We start from the raw sequence: 12,256 nt of genomic DNA, 5'->3' as shown, positions 1-12,256 counted from the left end.
GCCAAAAAACAAAAAAAGGTGGAATCATACAATATTTGTCTTTTTTGTGTTTGGCTTGTTTCACTTAGCATGTCATTAGGGTTCATCCATGATGTAGCATGTCAGAATTTCATTCCTTTTTAAGGCTAAATAATATTCTATTAAATGCATATACTGCATTTTGTTTATTATTTATCCATTGATAGACACTTGGGTTGTTTCCACCTTTTGTCTATTGTGAATAATGCTGCTATGAACATGGGTATACAAGTATTTTGTCAAATCCTTGCGTTCAGTTCTTTGGGGTATATACCCAGAATTGGAATTGCTGGATCATATGGCAATTCTATGTTTGACTTTTTGAGGAATTGTCATACTGTTTTCCACAGTGGCTGTCATTTTACATTCCAGCAGCAATGCACAAGGGTTGTGATTTCTCCACATTCTTACCAACACTTGCTATTTTCTATTTTTGATAATAGCCATTCTAATGGGTATGAAGTGGTATATCACTGTGATTTTAATTTACATTCCTCTAATGATTGATGTATGGGAAGTTTTAAAACTATGAATTCAATTTTTAAAATTTATGTACAACTATACAGGTTATTTCTTCTTGAGTGAAATTTGGTAGGTTGTGTCTCTGAAGGAATTTCTGTTTAATCTTAATTGTTGAATTAATCACATAAAGTTGTTCAAAATATTGCCTTATTAATTTTTATGTCTGTAGGATCTGTAGCAATGTTGTCTCTTTCATTCCAGATATTGGTTATTTGTGTTTCTCTTGTTTTCTTCATGAATCCAGCTAGACATTTATCAATTTTATTGCTTTTTACAAAGAACAAGATTTTGGTTTCATTGACTTTTTTCCAGTTCTTTATCTACTTTCTCTTCATTGATTTATGCTTTTATCTTTGTTATTCTATTACTTTTTCTTACTTTGGATTTAAAATGCGTTTCTTTTTTAAGTTTCTTATTGTGGAAGAATCTTACGGTGGATCACCGGTTTTATATCTTTCTTCTTTTTAATATAAGCACTTCGACCACATTCTATTGGTCATTCAAACCATTCCTGACACAATGTAGAGGGAACTACACAAGGATGTGAATACCAGGGGGTGGGGGTCAGTGGAGGCCATCTTGGAGACTTGCATCTCCAAGTTGATTCTGGGTTCTCTATTATTAGATTTAAAGGCATTACTGATCCTGTTTCTTGTGATTAAGAAGTGAGCATTGAGGGACTTCCCTGGTGGCTCAGTCATTAAGAATCCGCCTGCCAATGCAGGGGACACGGGTTCGAGCCCTGGTCCAGGAAGATCCCACATGCCACGGAGCAACTAAGCCCCTGTGCCACAGCTACTGAGCCTGTGCTCTAGAGCCAGCAAGGCACAACTACTGAAGCCCGTGTGCCACAACTACTGAAACCCGCGCACCTAGAGCCCGTGCTCCGCAACAAGAGAAGCCACTGCAATGAGAAGCTCGCTCACCACAATGAAGAGTAGCCCCCGCTCACCACAACTAGAGAAAAACCCGCACACAGCAACGAAGACCCAACGTAGCCAAAAAAAAAAAAAAAAGAAGGACCATTGATAGTTCATGGTATGAAATAGCAAAACAGCTACTTAAATTATTACCTGTAGACACTATAGTTAAGTGCATGTAGAAGGCAAAGCTTTTGGTAACCAGGTAGTTGCTGGCATAAAACATGTTAGTGAAAGTCTGGGATATAATAGGGTTTATTGATTGTTTCTAAGTGTGCTGGGTAACTTTGGGAAAGAAAATGGTTAGTTCAGGGCTTTGAATTCCCAACTCAAGATCCACCTAAGAAATCTAAAAGATTTTATGACTACCCTAAAAGAAGCCCTTATGACAATATTTCCTTGTTCTATAATCATAATGCAATTTATTTTTTATTTTATTAATTAATTAATTTATTTGTTTGTTTTATTTTTGGCTGTGTTGAGTCTTCATTGCTGTGCGCGGGCTTTCTCTAGTTGCGGTGAGCGGGAGCTATTCTTCCTTGTGGTGCGCAGGCTTCTCATCGTTGTGGCTTCTCTTGTTTTTTTTTTTTTTTAAACATCTTTATTGGAGTATAATTGCTTTACTGTGGCTTCTCTTGTTGCAGAGCACGGGCTCTAGGCGCACGGGCTTCAGTAGTTGTGGCACGTTGGCTCAGTAGTTGTGGCTCATGGGCTCTAGAGCTCAGGCTCAGTAGTTCTGGCGCATAGGGTTAGTTGCTCTGTGGCATGTGGGATCTTCCCGGACCAGGGCTTGAACCCGTGTCTCCTGCATTGGCAAGCGGATTCTTAACCACTGTGCCACCAGGGAAGTCCGACGTTTAAAATTTTTATTACCTCTTTTCTTATTTTGTATAGTTCACTTTGAATTTCATCCTGCACTCAGCCATGTCCCACTTTATCCCAGTTTGTTGTCTTATCTCTGCTTTTACCTCTTATTTCATGTCCATGTTTTCTCGTGTGCCAAAGCAGACACTGTTGAAATCTTCTGTTCCCTGCGGTCAATATTTTTTAAGAGCATGTAATCTCCTAAAAGGGCATAGTGCCTTTTTAGGTACTATGTTCTTTCTCTTTTTCCTTTATGTTATAAAATGTCTTCCTAGGACCAACCCATTTTGTACTATTATTACCTTATTCTTGAATTATAAGAGTCCTCTCCAGGCCTAGCATATGCTTCCTACTCCCAATAGATTTCTTCTTGTTTCCCTCAGTGATCACCTAAATACCATCAGAATGATATTCTCTCTCTCTTTCTTTCTCTCTTTCTCTCTTTTCAGATCAAGACAACACAAATTTATTATCTTTCTTACAGTTGTGAAGGTCAGAAGTCCAAAATCAGTCTCAGGAGGTTAAAATAGAATGACGTTCTTTTAAACTGAAAGAACATCCAGCTAGCCACCTTAAGAGAGTGAAGAGAAAATCAGAGCCATTACTGCAGATGTGACACAGTTGCTAAATATTTCAGGGCTTCTTTAAAAAATAGATAGATAGATAGATAGATAGATAGATAGATAGATAGATAGATAGATAGATTTTTCCTTCAAAGAGAAAACGCCAACATAGTTGAGTGTGAGAACTCTATTTTACCTGTATGGGTATCCCCCTTAAACCCTGCTCTTGTTTTTAAGCAGGAGGGGAATGTCTTACCCCAGCATCTTTAAATGTTCTCTTTATTTTCTTCTGAATAGCTTGTAATATTCCTTTGCCTTTACAATTTATATACTTAGCTGATGGATGTCCAAGGATCTTTCTTTCTGAAACTATGATTGCCCTCTCTATGTTGATAAAACTCTTATTTCAGGAAATTTAAACTTCTTTCCATGACTGTGATACTTCTTTTAGGTCTATCAAAATCCCTTTCATTATTATTGAACTGTAGTAGCTGTGCTTCACTAATGAACAGGAACGTTTATTTCTTTCTTTTATTGATAGAAACTGGTTGAGTAATTTATTAACACACCATTTTGCTGATGCTTTATATGTGAATGTGGACCATAAGAACAGTCCTTATAAAATCTGTTTTGCTCCTTTTTTTCTGCTCTTATAGAATAAAAATATTCAGCCTATAAAATTTCCAATTATACATCAGCAAGAAGTGAAGATTTATTTTCCCATCAAGCTTACACCCAACTTTCTGGCATTTCCTCATCATCCCATGGGAATGTTATATCGTTATAAAGTACAGGTATGATGTCTTATAATGAGAACTCACAAAGAAATAAGTCAGTTTCTCTGATAGCTTAACTTATTGAAGGTTAATGTTAAATCTTATTTCCCTCTAATCCTAGTAGTATAACTCAGTTTTGGGTGACAACCAAATCATGCTCTTGAATACTGTCATCCTAAGAATACTTGGTGTACTTTCCTTCTCTTCCATATATCCTTTCCTTGTGAGTTTTATAAAGTTTTGTCAAGCTCCCTTGTGCTCTTTTTTGACATTTTGTGATACTGCCATTACATAATCTCCCTTTAGTATTTCCCTTCCCCATTTAGTTACTTTAGTATAGCATCACAGTTTCTTAATGTTCCAGAAATAATTTATTGTATAGTTTTATTATTTCATAAACTTTATTTCACCAGATTTTACATCTTCAGTTAAATTCCAATTTTCTTCCTATAGTAATTCAATATAAGGTTGTATTTTTTTCATAGGTAGAGGGTGGCAGTGGCAACTTCACCTGGACCTCTTCTAATGAAACAGTGGCCATGGTAACCACTAAAGGAGTGGTGACGACAGCTGGCCAGGTCAGGGGGAACAGCACTGTTTTGGCCCGAGATGTACAAAATCCTTTTCGATATGGGGAAATTAAGGTAAGCAACTCTCCAAACAACGTTCATATCTCCTCTGAGACATTGATGTCTAAATTTAAGTACAGTAATACATTAAATTTTTTTTTTCTTTTTCAAGTTGGCTATTTTTAAATGATCCTCAGGACTTCCCTAGTGGTCCAGTGGTTAAGACTCAGCGCTTCCGATGCAGGGGGCATGGGTTTGATCCCTAGTCAGCGAAATAAGATCCCCTGCTGTCAACAACAGGAAGCCAACACAGATTTTTCCTAAGGTCAATAATATGGTAAAGCCTGTGTTGAGAAAGATACCTAATTATTTTTATAGCCAGACAACAACAACTATAATATTTTTTAAAAAAGGAATGAAAGATAGTTTCTGGAGCTATATACTAGTAGACTAGAATAGAATGAAAGAAGAAAGTGAAGGCAAAGTATCCAGTTAAGCCTAAACTAACAAAATGGTATGAGAATAAAGAAAAAAGGACAAATTGAGGGTTATTTTAGAGGTAGATTAATCAGATTTGATGCCTAGTGGGGTGGGAAAAAGTGAAAGATTAAGCTTTGACAACTTGATGGATAGAAAACACAAGAAAAGGGGAGTTCCTTGGTGGTCTAGTAGTTAGGATTCGGCGCTTTCACTTCTGTGGCCTGGGTTCAATCCCTGGTTGGGGAACTGAGATCCCACAAGCCATGTGGCACAGCGCCACCCCCCCCAAAAAAAAACCAACAAGAAAAGGAAAAAGAAAAAGAGGAAGATAATGAATTCAGTTTTGGATACATTTAGTGTGGGACTACCCTGGTGGTCCACTGGTTAAGACTCTGCTCTTCCACTGGGGCACAGGTTCGATCCTTGGTTGGGGAGCTAAGATCCTGCATGCCTCGTGCACTGCCAAAAAAAAAAAAACCCCAAACATTTCGTGTGGTTCACCTATGGAGCATCCAGGTGAACGTTTAAAATTGGAAATAGGCATCTGAAGTACAACTGAAAGATTAGGGCTAGAGATAAAAATTTGGACTGATCAGCATATGGTTGGTCATTGAAGCTTTGGAACTGGATAAGATTTATGTGTCATTTTAAGGGACATTGGCAGAGTAAGAGGAACTAGCAAAAGACACATAGAAAGTGACCAAAAAAAGACTCTATTAGTCCATTCAGGCTGCTATAACAGAATACCATAAACTGGGTGGCTTATACACAACAGAAATTTATTTCTCACAGTTTTGGAGGCTGAAAAGTCCAGAATCGAGGCACCAGCAGATTCAGTGTCTAGTGAGGGAAAGCATCCTGGTTCATAGAAGACTGTTTTTTGCCTTAACCTCATATGGCAGAAGGGACTAGGGAGCTCCAGGGGTCCCTTTTTTAAGGGCATTAATCCCATTCATGAGGGCTCCACTCTCATGACCTAACCACCTCCCAAAGGCCCCACCTCCTAATACCATCATTTTGGGGGTTAGATTTCTACATATGAATTTGGAGGGACACAAACCTTCAATCTATAGCAAAAACAAAATAAAATGTTTTTTTAAAAGATATCAAGTAAGAGGAAGTGCTCTATATCAGAGGTCAGCAAATTTTTATTTAAAAAGGCCAGGTAGTAAATACGTTAGGGCTTCCCTGGTGGCGCAGTGGTTAAGAATCCACCTGCCAATGCAGGCGACATGGGTTCGAGCCCTGGTCCGGGAAGATCCCACATGTCGCGGAGCAACTAAGCCCGTGCACCACAACTACTGAGCCTGCGCTCTAGAGCCCTCGAGCCACAACTACTGAGCCCGTGCACCTAGAGTCTGTGCTCTGCAACAAGACAAGCCACCGCAATGAGAAGCCCACATCCTGCAATGAAAAGTAGCCCCCACTCACCGCACCTAGAGAAAGCCCACGCGCAGCAACGAAGCACAGCAATGCAGACAAAAATAAATAAATAAAACAAATAAATTTAAAAAAAATTTTTTTTTAAGTTATAAATATGTTAGTATTTGTAGGCCACATACAGTCTCTATCTCATAGTCTTCTTTTCTGTCATTGTTGCTTTTTATTTTACAGCCCTTTAAAAATGTAAAAGCCATTTTTAGCTTACAAAAGTCAAGAAAATTGTGCACTGGTCATATTTTGCCAGACTCGTGTTGAATGGTGTTAGATGCTTTAGAGAGGTCGATTGATTAAGGAATGAAATGAGTGACAGGTTCAGCACCTAACACACACACACAAACACAAAACATACATATATGTTATGTATATGTATATTTAAATATTTAAGAAATGCTTTCTTTTCTTCTAAAACTTTCCTAACATAACTTTCTTGAAAGATTAATTTTTTTCCTCTCCAGATATGTGTTCTGAAACTGAACAAAATGAAAATGTTACCATTTCATGCTGATGTAGAGATTGGCCAGATTATAGAAATCCCCATTGCCATGTATCATGTAAATAAGGAAACCAAAGAGGCCATCGCGTTCACAGACTGCTCTCATTTATCCTTGGATTTGAACATGGATAAGCAGGGAGTCTTCACTCTTCTCAAAGAAGGTAAGAGTAGGCTTTTTATTTTTTCCTTTCTTTGTCTTTGAATTAAAGGACCAATCAACAATTCAGAAACTATGAATTAAAGTCTAAATTCACATATTGGGGATTCCCTAGTGGTCCAGTGGTAGGGACACCGGGCTTTCACTGCCGAGGGCCCGGTTTCAGTCCCTGGTCGGGGAACTAAGATCCCATGAACCGCGTGGTGTGGCCAAAAAAATTAAAAATTAAATTTAGGTATTACCTTTCTTTATAATACTTTTATTTATTCTGTCAACTGCCTGTATTAGGTGTTACAATATAATGTAGAAACAAAGGCACAAAAATGGAATAACATGTCCAGGGTTCATTGTGGCCAGACAATATCAGTTTTTAGTCATATTAAAGGCTTCTCTTTCCAGCCTCAAGCTCTTCTTTCTTTCTTTCTTTCGTTCTTTCTTTCTTTAATATATATACTACACCTCTTTCTAAGAGGACTGTATTGCCATTTAATGTATGTATATATTAAATTTATTCCAAAAAAGAAAATACCTTTTTAATAAGAAAAGAATATGAATAAGCTATCCATAAGGATTAATATCATTTACTGTTATGGAACTTCATATTTGATCCTGATCACCATTGTTTTTTCATCAATAATAATGACATTAGTAGCATCTAACATTTGTTTAGCATTTCTATTTCCTAGGCTCTGTTCTGAATACTTTTCATATACTAACTCATTTAATTCTCACAATACATCTATAAGGTTGATATCAACTTGGACTTCTCTTTTGCCCTTGTTAATTATACTATATAATATCTCTCACCTCTCCTCTGTTCTTAGGCTGTCTCTCCCCATTTTTAGGCCCTCATTATCTCTCACTGAGAATTTAATGATATCCTCCTAACTGTTCTTGCCTTTGATAATCATGGCTACCAGATAGATCTTCATAAAGCTCAATTTCAAAATTAATTTTCCTGCTCAAAAATTTTGAGAGGCGGACTTCCCTAGTGACGCAGTGGTTAAGAATCTGCCTGCCAATGCAGGGGACACGGGTTCGAGCCCTGGTCCAGGAAGATCCCATATGCCGCGGAGCAACTAAGCCTGTGCGCCACAACTACTGAGCCTGTGCTCTAGAGCCCGCAAGCCACAACTACTGAGCCCAAGTGCCACAACTACTGAAGTCTGTGCACCTAGAGCCTGTGCTCCGCAACAAGAGAAGCAACCACAATGAGAAGCCCCCTCACCGCAATGAAGAGTAGCCCCTGCTCGCCGCAACTAGAGAAAGCCCGTGCGCAGTAACAAAGACCCAAAACAGCCAAAAATAAAAATTAATTAATTAATTAATTTAAAAAATATAAAGTATACAATTCAATTAAAAAAAAAAATTTTGAGAGGCTTCTCCCTGCCCGTGGACAACAGCCAAAATCCTTTTAGTTTAGTATTAAAGGCCCTCTACAGTGTAACCCAACCTACTTTTTGGAACTTCATGCTTTGGCTTCATGTATGGCTCAGCTAAACTAACTACTTTAGTTAAAATTTCCCATATATCTCTTTCATATACTCATTTGTATCTCATTTATATTTCTATCTTTGTTCATTTATTTGTCAGCTTAAGATACTCTCTTCTGCATATCTAAACCTTTCTTATCTCTCCAGCTAAAAGTAATCATTCTGTTTTCTAGGTTTCTATAATGCTTATCGTTTTCTACTAATAGTTTAATTTATGTAAATGTTCACCCTCCCCTTCTAAACTATATATGCCTTGAGGTCAGGATCTTTGCTCATATTTGTATCCTCACCGTGCATAGAACTGTGTCTTACATGATATATATTTGTTAATAGAAGGAACATTATTTTATATCAACTTAATATAAATAATTGGGGTCTAGTAGTTAGTGTGTGAGGTTAAGAATTTTTTAATATATTAAAATTCTTACATTTCTATAGACTGATTTCCTTGAGGACTGATTGCTTATTACCCTACTGAAGTCATGTTTTTTGATTTGCAGGTATTCAAAGACCAGGACCAACACACTGTTCCAGTGCACATATAGCAGCCAAATCTCTGGGCCATACTTTAGTAACAGTTAGTGTGACTGAATATGAAGAGTATTTGGAGAGCAGTGCCACATTTGCTGCTTATGAACCCCTAAAGGTGAGATATTTCATGCTAAGGAACTGCCATATCTTTTCACGGACCCCACTATGTCCACTTGGGGGCTTCCTACATATCTGTGATCTCTATTAAAGATCAGTGATATTTATGTTCTCTTTACTTACCACTCTCTTGTTTTTAGACCCACAGCTCCCTCATCAAATCTGAGTATCAGGGAGTTTACGCTCTCATGTTTCGGCCACAGGAATATTTATAAGTTATTTATTTATTTATTTATTTATTTATTTATTTATTTGTGGGGGGGCTGTGTCGGGTCTTAGTTGTGGTATGTGGGCTCTTTGTTGCAGTGTACAGGCTTCTCTCTAGTTGTGGTGCGCCAGCTTCTCTCTAGTTGTGGCGTGCGGCACGAGCAGGCTTAGTTGCCCCGTGGCATGTAGGATCTTAGTTCCCCAAACAGGGATCGAACCCGTGTCCCCTGCATTGGAAGGCGGATTCTTTTTTTTTTTTTTTTAATAAATTTATTTATTTATTTATTTATTTTTGGCTGCCTTGGGTCTTTGTTGCTGCACGCGGGCTTTCTCTAGTTGTGGTGAGTGGGGGTTACTCTTCGTGTGGTGCGCGGGCTTCTCATCGTGGTGGCTTCTGTTGTTGCAGAGCACGGGCTCTAGGGCGCACGGGCTTCAGTAGTTGTGGCACGTGGGCTCAGCAGTTGTGGCTAGTGGGCTCTAGAGCGCAGGCTCAGTAGTTGTGGCACATGGGCTTAGTTGCTCCACGGCATGTGGGATCTTCCCGGACCAGGGCTCGAACCCATGTCCCCTGCATTGGCGGGCAGATTCTTAGCCACTGTGCCACCAGGGAAGCTCCTGGAAGGCGGATTCTTTACCACTGGACCATCAGGGAAGTCCCAGCAAGCTTTAGATATTCTGCTTTCTTTCCTCTTTTTTACTGAGATATAAAAAACATATAGTAAAGTACACTAATCTTAAGGTACTATTTATTTTTTTTATTTGGCTGCACCGGGTCTTAGTTGCAGGATCTTTAGTTGCGGCATGCGAACTCTTAGTTGTAGCATGTGGAATCTAGTTCCCTGACCAGGGATCAAACTTGGGCCCCCTGCATTGGGAGTGTGGAGTCTTAGCCACTGGACCACCAGGGAAGTCTCTTAAGGTACTGTTTGAATTTTCACATATGTACGTATCTTTTTAACACCACCTGGAAGAAGATATAGCATATTAGTATACTCTCTTTTGAAGAACTCTGAAAGAAAACCTTCCACCCTAGGGAGAGAAGTCAATCATCTTTTACCCTTTATACTGACAAATTTTCAGCACAACAGTCATTATTTTGGACCCCAAGGATTGGTCCATTATAATTGGGATATTACGACAGGTGGCAGTTCAAAATAAAAGTAGATAGGGACTTCCCTGGTGGTCCAGTGGGTAGGACTCCATGCTCCCAGTGCAGGGGGCCCAGATTCAATCCCTGGTCTGGGAACTAGATCCCACATGCATGCCACAACTAAGAAGTCCACATGCCGCAACTGAAGATCCCGCACGCCGCAACGAAGATCCCGCGTGCTGCCACTAAGACAGAGCAGCCTAAATAAATAAATAAATAATTTAAAAAATAAAAACATAAAAGTAGATAGAGCCTGGCCTGCTTTCTATATATTTGAGTCCTTCAGGAGCTAAAATTGATGTCTAGGAGCTTCCCTCGTGGCACAGTGGTTAAGAATCCGCCTGCTGATGCAGGGGACACGGGTTTGAGCCCTGGTCCAGGAAGATCCCACATGCTGTGGAGCAACTAAGCCCGTGAGCCACAAGTATTGAGCCTGCGCTCTAGAGCCTGCAAGCCACAACTACTGAAGCCCATGCGCCTAGAGGCCATGCTCCGACAAGAGAAGCCACCGCAATGAGAGGAAGCCCGCGCACCTCAACGAAGAGTAGCCCCCACTCGCCGCAACCAGAGAAAAGCCCGCATGCAGCAACGAAGACCCAACACAGACAAAAATAATAAAAAGTAAAATAAAATTTAAAAAATAAACAACAAAAAAAATTGATGTCTACAAGTTCTTGCTGATACATACTGACAAATACTGACTCAGTGCCTCTTAGGATGAGGAGGCATCCACAGGGAAAAAGTTGTCAATGGAAGAAGCAAGGTAAGTTATTAATTTTAAAAAGATAACTTGTTCATTAATATTTGCATTTTAAGTTGGCCTCATTGTACATTGTGCAGCCTAAGTATTAAACATATGGTTTGAGCATATTTCATTCATTCTCTTAGCGGATGAATCATCCTACTTGCCTAATTAAGTGAAAGTGCTAGGCTGCAGCCCATGGCCATTTCACGAGGTCTTTTCTTAGTTTTATCATTATCCTTACCCTAATTTTATATTTATTGAATGTCCCACAAATCAGATCTCCCCTGAATGAAAACTATCCTTAAAGGAAGGGAAGTAAGATGGTGATTTTCTTTTTCTACCTAGTACTTTGGTCATGTATCTTTTTCTTTAGCTGCTGAAAAATATATGTATGTTTTACTTTTGTTATCAATCTTATGTTTCGGTACATGGTATATAGTTCTCAATTTGTCCTTTTATATATCAGTTCAATTCAGTTGATCTGATTAATTTTGGACTATATACATCTAGGAAAAAGGAATAACTCCGGTTTTGCTTTCTCAGGAAAGCCTTCCATGAAGCCTCTGACTACTTTAATTTCTTCTTTTTGAGGCTTGTTTGGCACTCTGTACTGTGCCTTTTTGTAACACTCATTATACTCTTTACCTACTTCAAATCTGTCTTTTCCAGACTATTAGCTCCACTGTGAGGCAGGACCTTATTTTGGCTTTCTATTACTGTATCACCAGTGGGCCATCAATGAATATTTGTTAAATTGAATTATATATACATTTTTAAGAGAATACTGCCATTAGACATAGGAATGTTTAATGTTAATAGTATTCAATAATAAATATGATTGACTAGTTCAGGAAAGAAATATTAAAACACAGTTTGCTTACATTTTCAGAATGATTGCTTCAACTCTATACTTCATTTTGTCACTTAGTCACTATTGTAGACACTGTGTGCCATACAAAAAAACCCCTACACTTTGAGAATACTTCATTCCCCAAAAACCAGTTTCCTCATCTATAAGTAGGATACAACTCCTCTGTATACTGGAGTGAATAATACCTGTCTTGACTACCTCTTAGGTGAGAGTTCTTTGAGAAACAGATGAACTGTATAGATGTATTATCTTCATATTTTTAGGGCAGGAGTTCTTTGATACTTTAGTAAAGTATCCATTTAAAAATCTTATGTAATATGGTGACAGATGGTACCTA

General features: G+C 38.6%; 1 protein-coding gene across 1 annotated transcript in view; it reads left to right on the top strand.

The window, feature by feature from the left end:
• The window catches only part of NUP210L (nucleoporin 210 like), a 75,061-nt gene that overhangs the window by 25,117 nt on the left and 37,688 nt on the right, over positions 1 to 12,256 (top strand). The window contains exons 9-12 of the mRNA XM_059932473.1: positions 3,544 to 3,681; positions 4,149 to 4,307; positions 6,611 to 6,809; positions 8,799 to 8,944. Of these exons, the coding sequence (XP_059788456.1) occupies positions 3,544 to 3,681; positions 4,149 to 4,307; positions 6,611 to 6,809; positions 8,799 to 8,944 (642 nt within the window). The remainder of the gene's footprint in view (positions 1 to 3,543; positions 3,682 to 4,148; positions 4,308 to 6,610; positions 6,810 to 8,798; positions 8,945 to 12,256) is intronic.

This window comes from Balaenoptera ricei, chromosome 1 (assembly GCF_028023285.1).
Source record: "Balaenoptera ricei isolate mBalRic1 chromosome 1, mBalRic1.hap2, whole genome shotgun sequence".
Lineage (NCBI taxonomy): Eukaryota > Metazoa > Chordata > Mammalia > Artiodactyla > Balaenopteridae > Balaenoptera > Balaenoptera ricei.
Note: the sequence above shows the minus strand (reverse complement) of the source record. Positions and strands in the feature narration are given on the sequence as shown.